Source organism: Xenia sp. Carnegie-2017, unplaced genomic scaffold (assembly GCF_021976095.1).
Source record: "Xenia sp. Carnegie-2017 unplaced genomic scaffold, XeniaSp_v1 HiC_scaffold_4, whole genome shotgun sequence".
Lineage (NCBI taxonomy): Eukaryota > Metazoa > Cnidaria > Anthozoa > Malacalcyonacea > Xeniidae > Xenia > Xenia sp. Carnegie-2017.
In genome coordinates, this window is record NW_025813504.1 from 2,642,335 (window position 1) to 2,666,610 (window position 24,276).

At 32.7% G+C, this 24,276-nt stretch overlaps 2 protein-coding genes across 2 annotated transcripts in view; both read left to right on the forward strand.

Moving 5' to 3' along the window:
• LOC124455907 (myotubularin-related protein 13-like) overlaps window positions 1–13,124 on the forward strand; it is a 43,599-nt gene extending 30,475 nt beyond the window's left edge. Inside the window, 13 exon segments of the mRNA XM_047006512.1 lie at window positions 226–360; window positions 1,275–1,379; window positions 5,284–5,469; window positions 6,137–6,403; window positions 7,190–7,353; window positions 7,703–7,865; window positions 8,769–8,849; window positions 10,258–10,387; window positions 10,928–11,064; window positions 11,280–11,393; window positions 11,900–11,990; window positions 12,420–12,445; window positions 12,850–13,124. Coding sequence (XP_046862468.1) covers window positions 226–360; window positions 1,275–1,379; window positions 5,284–5,469; window positions 6,137–6,403; window positions 7,190–7,353; window positions 7,703–7,865; window positions 8,769–8,849; window positions 10,258–10,387; window positions 10,928–11,064; window positions 11,280–11,393; window positions 11,900–11,990; window positions 12,420–12,445; window positions 12,850–12,942 — 1,692 coding nt within the window. The 3' untranslated portion in view covers window positions 12,943–13,124.
• Window positions 13,125–17,840: 4,716 nt separating this feature from the next.
• Window positions 17,841–24,115, forward strand: LOC124455851 (nephrocystin-3-like). The gene is made up of 5 exons (XM_047006469.1): window positions 17,841–17,856; window positions 17,976–18,994; window positions 19,721–19,994; window positions 22,496–22,567; window positions 23,835–24,115. Exons 1-5 carry the CDS (start codon window positions 17,841–17,843, stop codon window positions 24,113–24,115), a joined length of 1,662 nt encoding a protein of 553 aa, XP_046862425.1.
• Window positions 24,116–24,276: the final 161 nt, after the last annotated feature.

Consider the following 24,276-nt stretch of genomic DNA (forward strand, 5'->3'; position numbering starts at 1 on the left):
GTGATAACACCAAGAAAATAGTTGCAACTATACTAAGATTTTACAATAGCAGCTTCAAAATGGACAATGAAATAAAAATGTCATGTTTTTTATTGCTGTGTGTCCACAATTCTTTCGTTCAAAACAACTTAATTAAAAGCAATCAAGCAAATTTTCAAATGCACATCTTCAATGTACGATCTATTGATCTGTTTAATCAGAGGTCTTTTATTCCTGTCGTACTAGATACCGGATGTACGTGATCTCAAAACCAGCTTACGTAAGTTGTTCAAAGTTTGCTGTCCCAGCAATCCCCCTAAAGATTCCACTCAAGGTGATCCATTTTTCAAGTCGTTGCAAGATACTGATTGGTTGAAGCAGGTATCAGCTGGTTTACGCTGTTTTATATAATATATGTATATTGATGGTTTCAATTGTATTATGATAATCTAACTCATATTTAACAACAGGTTCTCTACTGTGACGTTTCTCAACATGCTGTAGTGTGATTTTTCTAAATTCTAAACTGTTGTTGCTAGACAATTCATTATTTCCGATTCTTGTGTCGTCAAAAAAGGATGGAATCGTATTCCAATGTCAAATTTCTTATGTATATTCGGCTGTGTATAGTTTCAGCATGGTAATTCACAGTCTACTCTTATACTATACTCATTTTTGGATATTTGATTTGGATATTACGGGGTGGTGGGGTGGGGTGTGTATCTAATTTTGATTAGGAATTGGTAGCTGCTTGTTGCCGAAAGTCAGGCTATTTTCGTTAAATTGTTCAAACTCTGTTCCATTGAACGCTACAATCGCAATTTCTTTTCCTTAATTGTTTGGTATACTTAGTATTTTGTTGGGAAATTTCCACCCCTCCTGTATTCCATCTGGCCAAAGCTAGAAGTTTTGCATCCTTAGTTGTTATGTATACTTTGTATTTTGTAAGGAAATCGGCACCCCTCCTGCATTCCATCTGGCCAAGGCTAGAAGGGATGCACAACTCTCGTAACATCTCGATCCTAAATTCGTTCTTGTTCTACTGTGAACCATTGGATTGTTTAAGAAATATATTAAATCTCAACTAGCTACGATCCTAAGTCATCAGTCAATAGAAAGGAACATTAGTTTGCGTTTTTCCCATAAAGATAAAACAGCAACCTATGAATAACTCTATCCAACGAAGTATATTTTTATGCCACGAGAACGTTCTTGAAAGATATGCAGAAGAAAGTATTGTAACATAGACTTTTTCGGGAGTTTTTGGTGTATCTCATGCCTATTTTTATTTGTAGTTATCGCTTGTACTTCGGATATCCGGTGCTGTCGTAGATCTTTTGGACATTCAGGGATCATCTGTTCTTGTCTCGTTTGAAGATGGATGGGACATTACTACACAAGTAAGCTTCATTTAAGCACGTAGCTTATGTTATTTATTAACAAAAGTTACTTGTTACGTATGCTCCTATAAAACATTGAGGTCTTGCAAAACACTTTTATATTGGGTCATACTTCATGTAAGATCTCCTTTTAGTAGCGTGGAGTTTGATCTTTGGTTATACATTGAGTTCTATTAGACCTGGTGGGGAAGGGTGCCTGGACCCGGTTGTCAAAAACATGGCGGTAATGGCGGATTTGGTAGTCGAAACTTCCACTTTAAAAATTGTTTTCAATATTCACTCCCTCCTGATTTCTAATACTGTTTATATGAACGACAACAAGTGAAAAAATACTATTACCATACCGTCAGCATATCATGTGAAAATAATGCTTCAGCATGGCGGGAAAAACACAGTAAACACACGCATCTAAATAAAGAAAATCGACGGCAGAGAAACGCATATTTTGGCTGTAGCATTTAAGTTATTTTATGATATTTTAACCTTTTAAAAGTGAAAATCAAACGGCATTCTTTAGTGGACCTGTAAGTCTCGTCAAACTTATACATTATTTCATGCTTCTGTGTGTTTGACTGTAAACAGTTTGGTGCAACTATTTTTCTTGCTGAAATGGATAAATCTGTGTTAAAATGCTCCTAAGGAAGCGAGAAAATGTTTGCTTCAGTCCTTCGACATAAGTCAACTGAAAATTTACCATGGATAAGTATAAGTGTTATTGTCATTGCCTGATAAATCTGCTGAAAACTCATAAAGAAAGTATGTTGAACTAGAAGAGCTGCAAAAAGAAAAAAATTCAAAACACCAAGATGATATTGTTGGTTGGAAATTTGTATTTTGTTAACTGCTTGGCAGAACCTTGGGTCTATTACTGAACAGAACTACAATAATTTTCCATTGAAATAACAAACTTGGAAACTAGTTTGGAAACTAGGAAAGTGCATTGGCTTCTCTGACAAAAACACTCTGTCTATTGCTGCATGAAGGCAAAATAGTTAATTGACAGTGTAGGTGAAGAAATTTAGCAAGTTCTATAGATATTATTGTGCCTTACTTAGAGTCTTTCGGAATTGTGTAATGTATGTCAAGAAGAAGATACAATTTTTCAAAAATGATAACCTTTTCGAGCACTACTACTTTTCTGTTCTGCTTGAACAACTTATAGCTATCAATACTAATTATTTATATGTACAAATTTACAATTGGGAATTAAATGATAAACAACTTGATAAATCTTTGTATTTTACATCAAGCCTTTGAATTTGTTCCTTTTATCTCTTGGTAAAAAATATTAAAAAGACATACAAATCAATTTTCTCGAAATTAGTATTTTGTACCAAGAAACTAAACGTAATTGAAAAGGTCACATGTTGAAGACAGACTTTGCTTCTTTGACTAGGTTGCTTGACCATGAGCAATTTCAATTTGTTTACAATTTGTCTAAAGAATTCTTTTTATTGATTTCTACTAATTCATAATAAGACACAGATAAGTTCTTTGCCATCTATTTTTTCTTCTTCTACATTTAACTTCATTGTAACCAATGCATCCGATGTGAATTTGTGGATCACCTTGAATCATACCAAGTATGGATTTGGTGAAATGAGACAATATTATGTTTAATTTTCATGCATATTAATGATATAATCACAAGCTACTGTTGAACAAAAATTTCAAGGTAGGAGCAAATTTTAGAACATTGTTAAACACACTCCTTCTATCTTGGTTTTGAAGTAGTAACCTGTTTACTATAACAATAAATACTTCACTTACAGAAACATTAAATAGTACTTTAAAACTGTTTGCATAAATCCAACTTTCCAAACCCATTATAATTACACTATACAGTCAGTCTACACTATACAGTCAGTCAAATTGAGCAGACAAGCAGTTTAATAGTTTTTTTTATTATACAACATATACCATAGTTCTCATTAATTTTGCATGGCACTGCATTCAATTTTAACACAACTCCGTTGTAAACTTTCCCTTCATCTTTTAAAAAAAATATGAACAAATTCTGCCCCATTTTTGGGAGGTAAACTCAATTCAAATAAGTAGAGTTTAGCTTGATCATGATACAAGATGGATGCAAAACTCGATAAAAATTGGCTGCTTCGCCTCGTCTGGCGAGCGATAAAGTGAAGAACAAACAAGACTGGACCAAAATAACTTTAAATTAAAACTTAGTAGTTGAAACACTCTTCAAGTATCGTGTTACAAAGAAAATAGTAAAACTACTACTGTGCTACTTACCGGAGTCATGAAATGTTTCCTTTTCTGTCGCTATTTCATCATCCGCAAACCACGGAAGTTTGCAGATTGTTTAATAAATAAAATTTTAAAAAAGTATTTATGTTAGGAAAAGAGTTTTGATATTTTCTTTACTCCCAATCGTGGTGGTAAAATCAGGGTAGGCGACAAAATTTTTATTTCATGAGCCCGCGTCTTCCCACTGACTTTGACCACCAAAATCCGCCATGATTTTGACCGCGTGTTGTGCGCTAATAATTTATAGTAATTTTGTTGACGTGCTCCCTCCAGGTCTTATAGAATTCAATGTGGTTATACATAAGTGGTAAAAATTCACACATCAGATTATTATAGTGTAATCTTTCTTGGTGTGTTTGTTATCTGTATTATTTTACGATAGTCTATGGCGATAATAGTGCAAGCCCTCAATACCCAAGGGCAAGATCTTACGTTTTGTCATATCCAGTTCCTTTGAAATCGAATGTGTTTTTTTCAGTCCATTTTAATATGCATATATAAATATTCTCCACTGCCCTCCCAATGATCGAACTGGCAATGTCTCTGCTTCACGTCATTGAGTTCTATAATAACTGGAGCGCCTATCTCTAACACGGCTTTAATTAGCGGCTGACGCCAAAAAATGGAGGATTTGTTCCATTACCGCTGATATTTACCGAAATTGACTGCTTTTCTGAAAATGTCACAATTTCTCTCCTTAAGAAAGAGTGAGGAAAAGACATGACAATTCATCAGCATCAAAACACACATAACCTTGTTATCTTTATTTGGTACTTGACCTTTACTTTCAAAGCATTCAAGGCATCTTTATTAAATCCATTACATCCATCCATAGAATTAGTCCAAGTTCAAATAACTGTTGTACAGGAAGTCGGTAAATCATTTACCTTTTTTCGTATTCAGCCTTAGCATTTTGCAGTTAGACTCTGTCTGGTCAATAGCATTTTCCAATTGTCTTAATATAGTGATCTATGAAATAGTGGTACTGCAGCATATTCCAGAAACATTTCGCTATCCGATCATCTCTTCATGTTGTGAGCAAATTGACAGGAACAAACTCTTCTCTACTTTATGGGTTCTCTTTAGGGTGATCGTTTCTTCATAGTATCTGCCCACTGGGTAAAAAGAGCAGAATCTTTTTTCGCGTCAGGGAAACTATTTTGCAAACAGATTTACGGTTTCACACATTAACAAATAAGTGGAAAAGTATGTTGATGTTTAAAAACATAAATAGGAAAACATCAGTCGGATTTTATCGCTCAGGCTTCAAGTTCAATTGCATTTCAATTTTTGATGAACAAACCAAAGAAATATCTCACCTGTGAAAGCGACATGTTCCTTTTTTGTGGACACTACCATATCCAACGATTGTATGATTGAAGTGCTGGCATTTTAAAATAAATGCCAAAAAAGATATCGTGTTTGTTTTTGAATAATGCTGTATAATTAGCTATAGACATCAGGGGGAGGTCGAGAATATAATTTTTCTGCAAAGCGATCATTTCAGCGGAAATAGGTCCATTGACCGCCATTTTTTGCGTCAGGTCCCAGTCCACTTAGCCGCTCCAGTTATTATAGAACTCAATGCTTCACGTACGAACAACTACAGTTAATACTTTATGTTGTTTTTTTGTAGGTGACGTCATTTGCTCAAGTAATGTTAGATCCATACTACCGAACGATTAATGGTTTTAAAATTTTAGTTGAAAAAGAATGGTTGTCCTTTGGACATCGTTTCTCACATCGCTGTAATCATACACATTCAACTCAATCAAGTGGATTCACGCCTGTTTTCTTGCAATTTCTTGATGGCGTCCATCAGGTTATCATTGTTTCTTAAAGTTGTCTTAAAAAATTGGAGTTAAGATGGTCTGGTGTCCGTCGTCTGAGTATTATGCGAAATGTTTTTTTTTTTTTATATATTACACAAGAAAAAAACGTTTGACAAAAGCTTGTGTTAAGCATATTGTTGGGTTTTTTTTGAAAACTTTATTCGATCAAAAATTTTAGTCATGAAGTTAAGGTGCTTTTCTCGCTATAAATTCCACATTTACCATTAACTCTTAAAAGCAACTCTTTCGTGGTCATTATCTTCAAAGTTTTCTTGCATTGTACGACTCAATAAACATCTCAATGATGCATAGTTAAGGTTCAAAAATAACTTCTCTAGATAGTTAAATTCATTTTAAGAACATGTGCACAATATTTTTCAATGGTCTTTTCGGGCCCAGAAATAAGTTACTCATCGCCATCAGTGACGCACTTAGGAGAACACGCTCGTTTCATAAAGTAAAACACCGTATATTATTAAAGAATTTTGGTGGGAAATGTTTAGAAATCAATTGTCTCCCATCTTTTTATTTGCTATAGTTCAAAATTAATGATAAAGTGACTTAGCTATTTGTTCATATTGTTTGTGTTCTCAGTTATTTATTTTATTTGAAAGTTTGGAAAAATTACTCATTTCTACATATTTTTTATGTTCTCAGATATTACGTCAGTATCCACTATCCTTCGAATTCAACGAGTATTATTTACATTTTCTCGCCTATCATCATGTCTCCATGCGTTTTCGTACGTTTTTACTGGATTCAGAGCACGAACGTGTGCAGATGGGTTGGCTATCAGATGCTGAAAAGAAAGATGCAAAGACTTCTAAATCTCACATAAAAAGTCTTTGGGATTACATCGACATGCTACACAAAAAATCATCATTATTTTATAATTTCAAGTTTTCGAAAGAACATTCTGAAAAGGTGAGTTGTTGATTTGCAGCCATATTTTAGCAAATCTTTGCAGCAACAGTTCGCATGCAATACAATGAAATTACCTGCATGCTTTTCGGTCATGTAGTTGTGTAATCACTGTCAAATTGATTAAAACAAGATCAAAGAAAACAGGCATTTAACTCAGTTTATTTTTCAATGGACGCTTTGTATATCTTTTATCTAACACGTTTATTGGTTAAACTTGTAAACTTCATTTAGTAAATCCTAGAATATCCTTGATTTGTTGTGTGGTACTTAAAGTGACATTATTGGACTGTAAAACCCATTGAACTAAATAGAACTGGAATGTTACTTCCCGCCAAAATTTTAAAGCCACCAATTCAACTAGTCCCAATCCTTCCACGCACGGCCTATAAAGTCCATTTACAGTGATAAGCTAGCGGGATTTCACCCACAGACACGCGTGTCTGAGAGTAAAATTTGGTAGTGTCAATGGTTAAACCTGAATATTTTTCTTCTCTAGACAAATACGAAGAGAAATACTTATGTCTGTGTATAATTATATTGTGCTATGTTTTTAATGAGATAGAACAAAATTTAAATAAAATTTGTTTGGGTAAATAGGAAAGGTTTGATTATAAATTGGAACGAAAATATATTTTTGTTGCTAGAATTTCGCTCACAAACACAATAATTAAAATTTATTGAGCATCTAAAATACATTTACTAAGTCACAACGACTCGTTTCCTTTATTTTCTGTAGAAGATTTTCTTCTCTTAAACCAGATTTATACATTATCTCTAAATTCCCAGGTGCTTCGTCCTCATTGCAACGTTTCCAATCTAAAATTATGGAGTTATTTTGTTTCGGAGAATGTCTCCACTGGTCCAGAGTTTGATCAAGAAGTTATAAATGAGACAGAAACTGCTGCCGAGGAAGGACAACAGAAGTTAGAAGACAAGTACGATGCCAACAGGTATGAATAAGTTATTGCGTTAAGAAGTAAGCGTTCCATTTAAAACGTAGCAAAGTACCTCTACGATTTGCGTGTTTCCATTAAAAATTAGTGAAGTACTACTATACTTAGCGTGTTTCCATTTGAAAATTATTGAGTACTTTAATAGTTAGGATGTTTCCATTTAAACATTATTTAGTACTTCCATTGTTTGCATGTTTCTATTAAAAAATAAGTTCAATGCCATTCGTACCTTGCATGCTTAATTTTTTGTTGCAAACTTTACTATATGTTTAAAAAAGTGACTTATAATATTCAAACGTGCGTAAATTATTGAATAAAATAGCTAACGCTTCACATTGTTTACTAGACGCTGTCGAAGTGGTATGTTTGGTGGATCGGTTCATTACGACAATAGTAGCTGTGCATATCATTTGTACGAATATAATCGCATCGAAGAAGAGGCTGACAAACACGCAACTCGTTGGAAAAATATATGGCAGCGTTTGGAACAGCCTAAAATAACGAAAACGGTATTTATAGCAAATATACTTTCATTGTGACGTGTTGTTTTACTTTTACTTTGTAGACATTAAGTAAAGGTCATCCACTGGATCTTTTGTAAATGGCTTGTGAATATCATATTTTAGGTCTCATTTAGGCAGCATAACTACTTTTTGCTTACTGGAGTGTGTGTATGGTGTGAATACCATTACAGATTGTAGTGTATGCATTGTATGTATGAATACCGTAGCAGATTGTGGTGTGTGCATTGTATGTATGAATACCATCACAAACTGGAGTGTATGCATTGTATGAATACCAGACTGAAGTTTGTGCATTGTATAAATACCATTACAGACTGAAGTGTGTGCATGGTATGAATACCATTACAGACTGAAGTGTGTGCATGGTATGAATACCATTACAGACTGAAGTGTGTGCATGGTATGAATACCATTACAGAGTGAAGTGTGTGCATGGTATGAATAACATTACAGACTGAAGTGTGTGCATGGTATGAATACCATTACAGACTGGAGTGTATGCATTGTATGAATACCAGACTGAAGTGTGTGCATGGTATAAATACCATTACAGACTGAAGTGCGTGTGTGGTATGAATACCATTACAGACTGGAGTATGTGCATTGTATGAATACCATCACAGACTGAAGTGTGTGCATGGTATGAACACCATTACAGACTGAAGCGTGTGCATGGTATGAATACCATTACATACTGGAGTGTATGCATTGTATGAATACCAGACTGAAGTGTGTGCATGGTATAAATACCATTACAGACTGAAGTGTGTGCATGGTATGAATACCATTACAGACTGGAGTATGTGCATGGTATGAATACCATCACAGACTGTGGTGTTTGCCTGGTACGAATGAACACCATAACTGACTGGCATTTTTTCTTTACAGTTTTTAACATACAATGAAGAACTTTCCAGAGTCCGTAGTGGTGTACTACACAAACGAGATACAATGGACATAATACTTGAGGTAGTATTTATGATTCTTTTCTTTATGATTAATTTTATATTGATTGTAGATAATTTATAACTTCAATGACCATTTTATGATTACCTGATCTTAAATTAATATTCTCGTTCAAGCAATATACTCGTTCTATTTTGTGATTTTTGGTAAAATAATTTCTATATACAAAAGGATTTTTGTATCAGTTTGGTAACTTTTAAAAATGAACTTTTTTAACATTTAGTTTTGCTGTGCTGGTAGCACTAAACCATGAAATTGTATTCATGTTGTCTTGGAATATGTTGTATTCTTTAAGAACTAGAAAACACTTTCTGAGTTTCTAGAGAGTTTTAGAAACACGTGATTGGTAGAAACAATAAATTACATGGTAAAGAGTAACACGAAGTGCGTGTGTTTGCCAAAAATTTCGAGTTTCTTTAAAAATTTCACGAGTGTTTCTATATAAATCTATAGGATTAGGCAAATATTTTTTTGTATTTTCTTTATGAAATAACGTTTTAAGAAGAATATAAAGACAATGAATTCTTGAATTTTAATAACATGTTTATATTTTGCCTTAAAACTTTCCGCAATAACCACGCAAGTTTTTCAATAATTTTGAGAAACTGAAGCTCTCGTGCAATAAAGGGTTTTATAGACACGGTATTTTCAAGCATTGCACTAATCAGCACCCGTGTTTTTAAAAGGTTTTTTTTCACACAATATGAGATTGGTATCATGCCGCCATTTTGAAAGATTCTCGAACACAGTTTGTACAAAATTTTAATGTCTCTGAATTCTGATTTTTTGATAAAATCTTGAAAAGTAGTCAGTTAACGCATTAGTTTAATCTTCATTTAATTTCTTTTTACTGAAATGGAGGTAAAATTGACATCTTAATGTTGGAACTTTTGTAAGTGACCTACCTTGTGGCGGCTCACTTCACATGACAACACACCTTTGTACTGTTTTCAGTAAATAATTTGTTTTGTTAAGTGACCTACCTTGTGGTGGCTCACTTCACATGACAACACACCTTTTACTGGTTTCAGTAAATAATTTGTTTTGTTAAGTGACCTATCATGTGGCGGCTCACTTCACATGACAACACACCATTTGTACTGGTTTCAGTAAATAATTTGTTTTGTTTAAATTTTCATAATACGTTGATTCCTTTGTTACGTTTGTTAGGCTTTCCATGCCTGTTTGATCTTAGCTTTAAAAATGTCAACATTGTTGTGTTTTGCGAAGAATAGACAGCAATTGCTTAAATTTGTAGTTCAAAATTATTTCTACAACTTTTGCTGCGTATTTATACCTTTGAAGTAGAGAGTATTTTGTTACTTTTATAAGATGACCTTGTAGAAACTGATTTCACTTAGTTTCTTTTAAAGCTACATACTATGTGACAGATGTTACTTTTATATTTCAGGGGAAACTTCAAATCGAAGACTACAGTAACCAAGGTTTTTCACGACCTCATTCATTTGAACCTCACAGTTTCTTTACGCCAACCAACTGCGATTTCTGTCTACAAGTGATATGGAATATTGGAAAAGGAGGTATGGTTTGCTTGTGTATCTATCTATCTATGATGGCCATACAGTTGACTTTCCGTTGCATCTATAAACACGCTTCTTTATCTTGTCTACTGTGCAAAGTTTCTATGGAAATTTTGCTAATAAAATTTTACAACTAGCCAAGCTTTATAGCAGAATGCACGCGCGTTCATGTTAGTTAAATATACCCCTAGTATAAATTTAATTCTGAAATCAAAGTAAAACAATCGCAGCCAGACAATATTTTTTGCTAGATTTATGATAATTGTTATGTCATACAACTGATAATTTATTTCATGATGATTGTGACGCCGCTTTTGTCCATCATGAATTTCAATGAGTGTGTACCGTTGATAATTTAATAATTTAAGAAATTTATTCAAGCAAGTCTATCCAAAATGAATTAAAATGACTTGGCTCGGTCCTGGCATCTTGATACCCAAAAACTGTTCACCACGCGTTGTAGTTACGATATATTTTGTGGAGAGATTTTGTCTCCTACCACCAAAAATTCTTTTGTATTTTAATATGTGTTTTTTATAGGATTCAGATGCACAGAATGTGGATACAACTGTCACGAGAAATGCTTATCACGTGTTCCTAAAACGTGTCCTAATTACAAGAATCTAAAAGACCAGAATGATAGAATGCCATCAACTAGTAACAAAAGCTTACACGAGGTACAATATAGTACACTAGTGAACTTCCATTGATGTTTGTTAACTGCAAACATTTTTCTTCACTTTTAAATTTATAATTATATAATATGTAAACAAAGAAGATATTGTTAAGTTTCACTTTATATTACTCATTTATACCGGATTAAGCTTTAGTTACACTAGACAAACTGATTTATCATGAATTAGTCATTTGAATAATCTTTATCATTCCATAGTCTCCAAGTATAAACAAATCTTCGAAATTTTTGTGTGGGTATCTATGGAAACGAGGTGCTTTATTCAAACAATGGAAGCAACGGTATTTTGTATTGGATACGGAAAGACATCAGGTATTGTTCTTTATTGGCAATTTTAGCGAACGATATTTTGATGGAATGTGATAATGAAAGATGGAAAACGGTGTAAAATAAAGCTTCAGATTGTCAATGTCTACTGGTTTCTGTTAAAAATTACTATAGAAAGGTTAACTTTGTTGTTTCTTACCATAGCTTTGTGCCTATTTGATTTAGTCCAAATCATACTTTGCGATACCTTATTTTTGTGATTTCACGTTAAATTTTCATTGTTCTATTTGTGACATCACGTTAAAAGCAAGAGTAACAAAAAGTGCATTTTAAAAATCGTTACATTACTGACAGAGCATGGAATTGTTAAAAGAACTTCTGAGAACGGGAGGTCCATGATTTAAAGCTTCCGACTTTTTTGATGGTGAAAATCGCAAAGTTTAAGCTGTGCAAATTATTCGATGCACTTATTTCTAGTTCATTGCAATTTGCTGTCCTTAGCTTTAACATTTTACGATGTCTATGTTTTCACAAATTAATTGGTTTTGTAGCTTCGTTACTATGATGAAGTAAGCGATGTTCATTGTCAAGGTGTTGTCAACTTATCTGAAATTATTTCATGTGAAATGTCACAGTTGAATTGTAAGTTTTATTTCAATATTTTGCTCTATAGTCTTATTTCTTCCATGGTTTTGATGAGCTTTTAAAACAATGCTCTATTGACTTTGGTTGCATAACTGAGAAAAACGACTTTTCTGTTAACTTTGGATTTTTGCGGAGGGTGTTGTGTGTTCCAAATTAAAACTTCTCCTGGGATATTACCTTAAGAGCAAATGTCTTTGTGCACCAGCTTGAATGAATTGCAAATTTTTAAGCTTTTTTGGTATCTGTGGAAAGGATATTTATTTCTGTATATAAAAATTAATAATATATTTAAGTATGGAACAAGTTGCAATTACGTATTTAATTGTACGATAAAACTGTAAACATGATTACATGATTGTAAAAGTGCTGTTATTGTATTGTCGTGTTTTTTTTTATAAAAATTGCGAATTTCATTGATATTTTTAGCAAACGAGAAGCAAGTTTTTTTCGACGTAAGTAAATATATTTGTGTATCTTTCATCGCTGTGTTGCTTGTTTGAAGCTTTAAAGTGCTCTAAATCATCACGAATTTTGATTGGTTTAAATTATTGTGTGAAAAACCATTTGGTTAATCGTGCTTGCTATTTTCTGTAAACTATGTAAGGGTGGCTAGTATTAAATAATGGGAATAAGCTCTTTTATGAACTTTTAAATTTTCCCCGAAGCTTAAAGATGATCCTTTCTTTACCACTTTTAGTTGATTTAGATTGACATTGAAAAAGCAATTAAATATTTTACGCTGATAACATTGAACCCTGTTTTTAAAACTTTGAAATAAAACCGATATAAACTATCATGCATGTAAAATACTTTTTCTTCTTAAAGACTATTTTCACTGCCTTATATGCTTCTATAGCTTCGTACAGAGAAACGATTGTATAATTTGTATGCTGCGACGGAGGAAGAAGCCAAGAAATGGATATCTAAATTACAAAGCTTGGATACGTAGAGCTTCCACGATCCAATCAGGAATTTCATTATAATCAAAAGAAATGTTGTGCATATGTGAAATATTTTAACATTTTAGAACGCATATTTAGGGTAATTTATGTATGTATTTTAATTTTTTTAAATAATAGTATCATTTTGAGACACGCACAGGTTTCAAATAAACATGACTGAAATAACCAATACGAATTTTCGTTGTATTTCCACATGTTATAAAAATAGTGTGACACCAGATATAATCAGTGAAGCTATTTATTTTTCATCAATTACGTATTTTAACAATAAGAGTCTCACTACTATCAAACGGTAGGCTAACGAGTTTAACTTATCTGCTCAGTCTGAACCGTACCCCGAGTCTAGTGTACGTGATTCCAACAATGATTCACAATAGGTTTTCCAAACAGATTAAAGGTACAGAAGTCAAAAGGCTTAGTTGATGTCTCCAAGACTTGTAGGGTGTTCTTTTGTCAACGTACACCGCCGTATAAGTTATCTTCAATTTGCTGTGCCTCGTAAATTGTCCTCAATAAGTTGTACCCTGTAAGTTGTTCTCATGCAATATAGTTAAATTACTTACATATATATATATATAATAATGCCACAATAAAAACCAGAATAAAAACTTCTGTGCAGTTCTATAAAATATGCTCACTCATGCAAGAAAGCTTCTAGATTTCCTTCTAATAATGACTATAGATTTCTATTGAATTACCTGGATGAGGAAAATGGCTTGTGTGCAGCTGGTCGAAATATAATGGAGGACGTGAAGACTCTCGTTTACATTGTGTTAGTAGAACATATTAGCGAATCTTAATAATATGAAAAGTCGCTGGAGGAGGTTGCGTTCTGACCTTTTAGCAAAGTTTTAGGAAAATTGTATCAGCCGGCATTTCAATATTATGCTAAAAATATATCAGCATTTACACTCTTTCTGTGCAATTTATTTATAAATAACATTTAATTATAAGTACTAGATAAATGATCAAAGTATTAAAGCGTGCATATGCACTACGATAAAAACATCGCAAAGTTATAATTCAAATATACACCTAATGTTTTGCTCAATCAATGTTCACTATATTATTTTAAAATGTTATGATTAACAACAATAAAAATCATATGGTGTAATACCCTTGTTTTACATAACAATATACACCTACGAAGGTTCAAATTCCTTTGCATAAAAACATTTATTATACACGGAATTGAAGGATGCGTATGATGTTTTTATGAGATGAGTTTAAGAAATTTGAAGTCGCTATCAGTTCAAGGTATGTTAACAAAAAATAAATAAAGTTGTAATTACTATACGTCATAGATGATCGGTTATTTTATCTGTACTATTAATGATTTCGTACTTTGAATATATTCAAGGCTTGCTTTAATTCTCAAGCGTTAAAATTTTTACAAAACCAATCGTACTCAATAAACATTTAAAAACTATTTGTCGTGCGTTCCTTTAAAGCAGTGAGTTATGATTAAAGGGAAACATGATTGGACGATTTTAAGTTTTGAATGCAGACAGGGAGTCGGACGATTCGACGATTTAAAAATCAATAAAAATTATTCTTAACATGAATTTATAGATATAACAAAATAAGGCCAAATTAAGCGTTGTATTTATTTGTCTTCTGATATAAATTTGAATCCACCACTGAATGACTAGTATATAGCGTAGACACACTATAGATTAATTTTGACTGAATTTTATGTATTTCAAAAATATAATATTTTGTTTGAGCTTTTACACTGAGCCTTTTCAATGTCTTATTTGCATACGACGACATGTGAATTATATATAATTTAGATAAACTACTTCATGGTATGTGAGCGCGTACGATTTAAAACTCAACGTAGACAATTCCGTTCTTACGAAGGAACTTAATTGCTTTGTATTTTCCGTTGTTCCTTTTCTTTTGGACCGAAATGTAATGTATTTCCCGAGATATTCACGAAGTTGATTGTCGGAATTGGAATTTTATTTATTTCAGCAATAAAAATTCTTGAAGAAGTCTATACCCGTATACTAAAAGCTCACTCACATTCATATATATTGAGAGCGACATAAAAATCACACTCTATCTAATCATCAGCAAAGTCATTTCTCCATCTATGGCAAGATTTTCTCCTAGATATTTCAAATCAAGCAATCAGTTGAGAGAAATTGAGCTTTGAATATGCATGAAGTGCTTTCGAAGCCCCACTCATTGACTGTGCAATGTTTGGCATATTTTCCGTGTGCATGCGTTGAATTCACCGTTTTTCTGGCTAGTAACTTGACGACTGTGTACTATATTGTAATAAAAAAAAAGATTTTTGAATATTTGTCATCTCATATTGGTAAGATGGCGAAAGGTTGTAAGAAAACAGGAAAGATATATAAGATATATATATAGCGAGAGCTCATAATTTCATTGCTAACAAGTACGTAAATGCTTGTTCTTTGGTAAATTCGAACGTTTCAACGTAGGGTATAGGTTTGTAAATATTGTTATGTTAACGAAAGTCGAAAATAGAATCTCTTATGTTTTCGTTTCTTCTAAATTATATAAATTCAAATTAATTGAGGTGTACGTATGAGGTATTATTTACTACAAAGACTAACGAGTGCCGGAGTGCAAAACGTACTTGTACAAACGTCGTAATATTACATGTTGCAACATGCATGTCAACTTTCTAAACTTACGATAAAGTAACCATTCACTGAATCTAATAATGATTCATGAGGCGTTTTTGTGAAGAGACCGTTCATTTTAAGTAAAATACAAGTTTACGCCAATAAGAGTGTATTCATTTTAACGTACCGAGAAAATAACAGAAGTAATGACTCTTATTCGAGACTGACTTTATGAATTTATTAGCAATATTTGAAATGTAACAGATGTTCGCCACACATTAATTAAGCACCAGTTAACATTTAAATGCGTAATAACAGAGTTGCGTTGGGATCTTTTGTTATCACAGGAACGTTTACAGACGTACTTCCCTCAATATCAAGGAGAATGATATTTGGTTCTAAATATCCATCATCAATATAATTATTGGAGACGTTTAAACTAAATAGTCCTCATGAATTTAAAGTGTGCTTTCTTTCCACATTTGATTTTCGTTGCCTGAAGAAATTGCATCAGCTTGAATCGTTACTTTTCCAAGGCTGAATCATTTTTTAATTCTAGTGAACGGAATATGTTCATAGCAATATGTGTTTACCAAGTTTAAAATTCCTCTTGTATATCTTTTATACTTTCATGCATCTCAAATGCAAATGGAATGTAAAGAAACAGTAAAATACTACAAATATATAAAACATAAAATGTAAATTAGTAAACATTTTTCTGTCTATAAAGAGTCCTACATTTTTGCAAAATCATTATTACCGATTCGTTGATATAATTATTAACAAATAAAGCCGCAGCTAAAGCTATATGCTTCACAAAACGCGGTGGTTTTCCAAGTAAAAAAACTCGGTCTTTTTTTAAAACTAAAATAAAATTTTGACAAAGCAACAACGACGACAAACATCTTCGTGCAAATCCAGTACACGGTCAAACTTCGAACTCGTACTTGAATTAAGTCGCACAGTATAATAGTACACACTTACTAAAGCTCACTATTGACGCTAGAACATCACATTAAACACTACTTAAAAGTGTATTATTAACACATAGAACATGCTGAGCTAACTGCGTCAAAATAGCAGAGTGGGAATAAACAAAGTTGTACCAGATTATTATTTTCTTTTCCACCAGTACAAGATTAAAAGACCAAATAGGAATGACGGCGGATAACGTTTACCAACGTAGATTTTCCAATATTTTGGTTTCGCGACTTTTTTAATAATCAAAAATATACGTCATGGTTAGAACAAGTTTGTAAATATCGATCGTCCAGGTTGGTATAGTCCTGAGAAGGACTGTTTTTGTTGTTGTTGACTGACGTTTCGACAACCTTTGTGGTAGTAAACTTCAGAGTCAAATGGATATTTGACTCTTGGATACTATAAATGGATATTTGACTTCATTTGACTCTGAAGATGACTACCGCTAAGGTTGTCGAAACGTCAGTCAACAACAACAAAAACAGTCCTTCTCAGGACTATACCAACCTGGACGATCGACATTTACAAACATGTAGCGATACTCCTGGGTTCAAACCATTTACTTTATTATGGGCAGAACAAGTTATTCAATTCAATTTGAAATCAAAATGTTTCCTATGGCCATGAAATGTTGGCGTTTGTCTCCATTTAAAAACTGTCCGTGCAAGAATCTAATTTGTCGTATCGTCGCATGTGTTATCGGGTTTCTTTTTTGTGATACCTACAGAAACTATATAACCAGTCTTTTATCAGATCAGAGAGTTAACTGTTATTTGGCTTTATAAATGTTTCAGAATTGTCAAGGCAGGCCATAGATGGTAAACATTAAAAATTAAAATAATAATAAATAAAAACGAAGTAAACCTATATTGCCTATTTGTTAATAATGAAAAGTACATGAACTTTAATAAATTTTTCTAGCGGTGGAAATGTCAGAAAGATAATGAATTTCAAATACAATTATTTTAAATTCAAAAAAGAATCACAACAGCAAAATGACGCTAAGATATCAAGCAAACATGGCATGGAGTATTACAAAATCGGAAAATACGAAAAAGCTAAGAAATGTTTTAAGAAATGTCTCGAAAGTCAGAAGACCTTACTAGGTGATGAACATGTTGATGTAGCTACGACTTTAAACTATCTTGGTAATGTGTATTATGAGACCAACAAATATGCCAAAGCCAAAGAGTTTTACGAAAAAGCGTTGGAAATTCGAAAGAAATCACTTGGTCCAGAACATGTTGATGTGGCTGCGACTTTAAACAATCTTGGCAATGTTCATTATGATGCCAACAATTATGCCAAAGCCAAAGAGTGTTATGAAATAGCGTTGGAAATTCGACAAAAATCACTTGGTCCTGAACATGTTGATGTAGCTACGACTTCAAACTATCTTGGTAATGTGTATTATGAGACCAAGAAATATGCCAAAGCCAAAGAGTGTTATGAAAAAGCGTTGGAAATTCGAGAAAAATCACTTGGTCCAGAACACGTTGATGTAGCTGTGACTTTAAAAAATCTTGGCATTGTTTATTATGATATCAACAAATATGCCAAAGCCAAAGAGTGTTATGAAAAAGCGTTGCAAATTCAACAAAAATCACTTGGTCCTAAACATGTTCATGTGGCTAAGACTTTAAGCGATCTTGGTAGTATGTATCTTTGTACTAAAGAATATGACAAAGCAAAAGAATCATTTGATAAAGCGCTAGAAATTCAACAGAAATCACTTGGTCTTGAATATGTTGATGTAGCTACGACTTTAAACAATCTTGGCAATGTGTACCATCGTACTAAAGAATATGACTTAGCAGAAGAATTATTTAAAGAAGCGTTGAAAATTCAACAAAAATTACTAGGTTCTGAACATGTTGACGTAGCTAAGACCTTAAACGATCTCGGTAATGTGTATGATGAGACCAACAAATTTACCAATGCCAAAGAATGTTACAAAAAAGCGTTGCAAATTCGAAAAAAATCACTAGGTCTTGATCATGTTGATGTGGCTACGACTTTAGATAATATTCGTATGGTGCTCAAAAAGCCTGAAGACTATACCAAATCAAAAGAAGTTTATGAAAAAGCCCTGGAAATTCGAAAAAATTTTCTAAGTCCAGAATATGTTGATATGGCTAAGATTTCACACGATCTTGGTAATGTGTATCTTTGTACTAAAGAATATGACAAAGCAAAAGAATCATTTGAAATAGCGCTGGAAATTCGACAAAAATCACTTGGTCTTGAACATGTTGATGTGGCTGCGACTTTAAATAATCTTGGCAATGTATACCATCGTAGTAAAGAATATGACAAAGCAAAAAAATTATTGAAAAAAGCGTTGGAAATTCAACAAAAATCACTAGGTCCTGACGATATTGATAAAGCAAAAACTTTAAACAATCTTGGTAATGTGTACCATTGTACTAAAGAATATGACAAAGCAAAAGAATTTCATGAAAAGGCGTTGGAAATTCAACAAAAATCACTAGGTCCTGAACATGTTGATGTAGCTACGACTTTAAACAATATTGGTAATGTGTACCATCGTACTAAAGAATATACCAAAGCCAAAGAGTGTTATGAAAACGCGTTAGAAATTCGAAAAAAATCACTTGGTCCTAAACATATTGATGTAGCTACGACTTTAAACAATCTTGGCAATGTTTACTATCGTACTAAAGATTATGACAAAGCAAGAAAGTTATTTAACAAAGCGTTGGAAATTCAACAAAAATCACTAGTTCCTGAAAATGTCGATATAGCTACGACTTTAAACATTCTTGGTAATGTGTATTATGAGACCAAAAAATATGCCAAAGCCAAAGAGTGTTATGAAAAAGCGTTGGAAATTCGAAAAAAATCACTTGGTCCTAAACATGTTGATGTGGCTACGACCTTAAACAATCTTGGTAATGTGTATTATGAGACCAAGCAATATGCCAAAGCCAAAGAGTGTTATGAAAAAGCGTTGGAAATTCGAAAAAAATCACTTTCTCCTAAACATGTTGATGTGGCTACGACTTTAAACAATCTTGGTAATGTGTATTATGAGACCAAGCAATATGCCGAAGTCAAAGAGTGCTATGAAAAAGCGTTGGAAATTCGAAAAAAATCACTAGGTCCTGAACATGTTGATGTAGCTACGACTTTAAACAATTTTGGTAATGTGTATTATGAGACGAACAAATATGCCGAAGCCAAAGAGTGTTATGAAAAAGCGTTGGAAATTCGAAAGAAATCGCTTGGTCCAGAACATGTTGATGTGGCTGCGACTTTAAACAATCTTGGCAATGTGTACCATCGTACTAAAGAGTATGACAATTTTGGCAATGCGATTCGTCCCACTAAGCTATGTGACAATGCAAAAGAATTTAACGAAAAAGTGTTGGAAATTCGACAAAAATCTGTTGCTTCGGATCATGGTGTTTTTACTGAATCTTCGAACAGTATTGGTATGTTATTCTTTATTTTTGTATATTTTAGCATATATAAGCGTTTCTAAGTGTAACCTTTGAGGTTTTTGAAATTTTTAGACAAAATTTTTTAAGCCTTGTGTGTTTACAAATCATGAGTTCTTCTCGCTGTAAATTTTGGGGGGTAAAAACTACCCTTAAAGTTAGGGGTGAAATGAGTGCCACAGAATGCCCCGGTTTTGATGGGTAACATTTTATGGGGGTAATATTTATTTAAAGGTGAAATTTATGGTGGTAATATATAGTTAGGTGTAAATTCTATTAAGGGGTGAAATTTGTCAAGGGGTAAAATTTATGGGGGTAAATTTTAAAGGGGTGATTATGATGGACATGCAATTCCCCCATAAATTGGGGAAAAAAAGAAATTACATAGAATGCTGCATTTATTAGGGCACATGTGCAAATACAGGAGGTAATGCTTTAATGGGGTTAAAACGAACTCTAAAACTATAATAAGAATAAATTAAAATAGATCAAAAAAACAATCTCTTTATTTCAACAGAAAAGGAATGAGCGTAGCTATCTCGAGAATGGAGTGAAGGGTGGCAAATATTAAAAATGCGCGTTATTATCAATAAAAAAGATTAGATTCAAGGAAAAGTATCGAGGTTCAACATGCAAACATAACTACTCAACCATTGACAGAGTATTGGCAAACATAAACACCCTACCAACGGCAGAACATTGATAATTGGGAGGGGGGGGGGAATTCATATATTCATATGTTATAATTCCTAAAACTAATAAATTTCAATGTAAAGTAGAACGGGCACAAATTAATAATAGCGCCCCCCAATTTTTAATAATCCGCCGCCCTTGAGTATTCCCCTCAACAATTAAGCTGGCTACGCCAACATAAAACATGAGTACACCGTAACAGAAAAAATGGTCTAAATGTCCAGTGTAATGGTTTAAATGTTCACTTAATGCTTACTTTAAACTGGCAAGACCTTTAATAACTTTTTGCAAGCTAATTCTATTGATAGCATTGTGCTGCAACCCAACAAAAACGGAATCAATAAAAAGAAATACATCCTTATGATCTTGTGGATAAGCTATAGAAAATACATAGTATGTTGCATAGAACGTAAAAAGGACTGTGTCTAAAGGAAATGAAGTTACGTCAACGAGTTGTCGTCCTTCGACGCACAATAGTAGCCTGTCAGTCCTCAGTATGTTTTCACCAATAACCAAAACTCGTGGATAGGTGGTGCGGGTTATTTTGTTCGGTAAATCATCATCTTCCTAAAACATACATAAAAAGAAAATGCTTCATTGTTTGAAAGTTGCCTCGATGAATGCACTGTATGGAAAACGTAAATATTACCCTTTAGTCAATTACCCATCTGAAGGTAGTAAATATTACCCTGAACAAAGATAACTTTTACCCCCTAAAATTTACAGTGCTTGCATTATGTTTGGCTAGATCTAAACAGAAAAGACAATTTTAGGAATATTTATAAAATTAGTTAAAGCTGTTTCTTGTGAATTTCGGATTCATTTAAAGTATTAATCTTATTTTAGGTCGTTTAACCAACTTAAGCATTTATCTATTCTAGTTATAGTCAATTTGTAGAGCTATCTTAAAATAGATAAAAACTATTTTTTTCTTAAAGTTTGATGCAAATCGAGAACAATGTAATGCACTTCAATATATATTTGGGAGCAAAAATATTTTAAATCTCTTTTAACATATGAATAAAACTAAACTAAAACTATACTAGTAAGAAGCAACGACATATGCAACTGAATTTTGTTTTTGGTAAATTTTTCATTGTTTTCTTTCCATCTTATGTTTTGTTATGTGGTTTGCAATTTAGGGCTAGAAACTAGTTAGAGCCTTTTCATTCTAATTCTTTCTAAGCTGATATGCCTAATTACAATTTTTTTGACTTTTCACTGGTTCATATATTTTTCTTTTTTAAGTATCTGCTTTTTACTTACTTATTATAAACGTATGCTTTAAAAAAATCTCAAGTTATCTATTTAAATTATTTTTGCTTTTTCCATAGCTACAAGGCTGGGGAAAGTTATTTTTAGTACAAATATATTTTGTTTGTTTTATATATGACAAGTTAAAAAATTTTCTAATAAATGCTATTGACTTTTGCTCGTAAAATCTAGAGAAAGTATACAACTTAAGTAAAAATCAGGACATAAATAAAGTTTTACATTTTTTAAGATTTTTTATTTTTAATATTTTAGAAAAATACTAGATTTACAATACTTGATTTTAAAAAACTTCTTTATTACTACAAAAACCTAGATTGATATATATCTTTGTTCTTAGAAAGAACGTGTAGCTAAATTCTAATAATTTACTTGAAGAATTAATTCTTGGTTTTTTCTTTTTTATTTAATCCAGTAAACTTTATAAACACCTCTTAACTCGGTCTTTCCCTAGAAACATATTCATTATAAAAAGCACTCTTCTATTTTACCTATGGTTCACTTGCTCTATTTTTATATCTTTTTCAAAGAAATAAGGCCTGATGATACTGCTGATGCTAAATCCCCTTCAAATTTACACGTTCATATGGAGAAAATAGAAGGTATGCTTATTATATTAGAATGTAAATATACAAAATTTAGAGCTTTATTAGATGAACTCTTTAATAGTCAAAAAGAGGGGAAATCGTGATACTACCTGGAATCTAGATCAAGTTGTTTCCATTGATTCCTTAAATTATCTTTAACTTTTGCTTATAAATATTGTTCAATGTTATAACACTAAGCGGTTAGAACATTTTGCAATCTCAGATAACGCGAAACGTTGCAAATTTTAGTGTTATTTTTAGGTAAACATATGCTACTTTTGTGACATTAAGATACTTTAAAAAACCAGCATTGATTATAACAAATTTTATATGCAAAACCTCACACGTAAAACTCATCCAGGTATCTCACTTTTCCCTATTCCTTCCCAAGTGTCGACGCTGCAACACGTCGCATGTTGGTCAAACCACACGCTATCTTCAAACCAGAAACTCAGAGCACCAGGGAATTTCGCTCCTGACAGTAAAACAGTCATTATGCCCTACAAAATGCAGCATCCTGTCTCACATCAACATGTCAGGTCACACAGCTTCCTTTGACGACTTCACTATCATCTCATCCTCACCTTAAACTCCTGACTTAATAATCCATGAAAGTCTCCTGATCTCATATCTAACACTTACACTGAATGTCCAAAGCAGTTCCATCCCACTCGAACTTTTCTAAATAACCCACTACGTTTTGCGTCCATTTCACACTCCATATCATTATCTTCACTCATGCTTTATATAATATTTTTATACAGATATATTATGTTCATCACACCTCACTGTATTTCTACACTCATAATTACATTCTTATATGTAAACATAAACGCACACTTGATCATTTACTTACTTGTCTGATGATGTTTTGTGTAAAGACGATACTTTCAAACAATAATCAATTTCTTAAAAAAATGGCTTCATTTCGAATTTTGAGTTGGGAAATCATCAGCATTGCCTGAAAATTTATAGCTACGTACCGTATGCAGTTTAAATGATGCAAAAAATTACGAATCAATTTTACTGTAGCAAAACGCACTGTGATAAAACTTCCAAAGTAGATCACATAAATTTGGTGTTAGCATTTTGACACATTACTGCTGAAACACTATTATATTGTTAACCATAGTTGTACTAAAATCAACATGACAAACATTTGAGGTTATTTTAATAAGTCTAATGCTATGTATATCTATATAGTTGATGTAGAATGTCCAAAATTTTCTTCCAAAGTAAAAAATGCTATTAACTTGCTTCTAAATGTGCGTTTTTTTTGCAGAAATTAAACAAATTCTGCTAGAGTTTGCCAAAGAAATTCCTGATAAATGGAAGGATTTGGCAAGATTGCTGAATGTCAGCGATGCGAAAATAAAAGAAATTGAACTAGATCATCGTAAAGTGGCCTGGCAAGGGTTTGAAATGCTAAAGTTTTGGTGGGATAATCGAGAAAAGAATCAGTTGTGGTACGAAGAACTTGCTGTTGCTTTTAGCAAGATCGAGAAAAAAAATTTGGCTAAAGACCTTGTTAATAAAGGTGCAAATGTTGCTAAATACTGTTAAACTGAAATTAAAAGGTCATTTGTTCATTTTTTATAATCGCCATTTTCATGTAAAACTCAGAAGCCAACATTGGATTGGTTATATTGATTTACATTTTAATAATATACATGAAAAAATTTCTCAGTTCACATTGGTTAATTAAGAGCAGTGCAATTTATTGT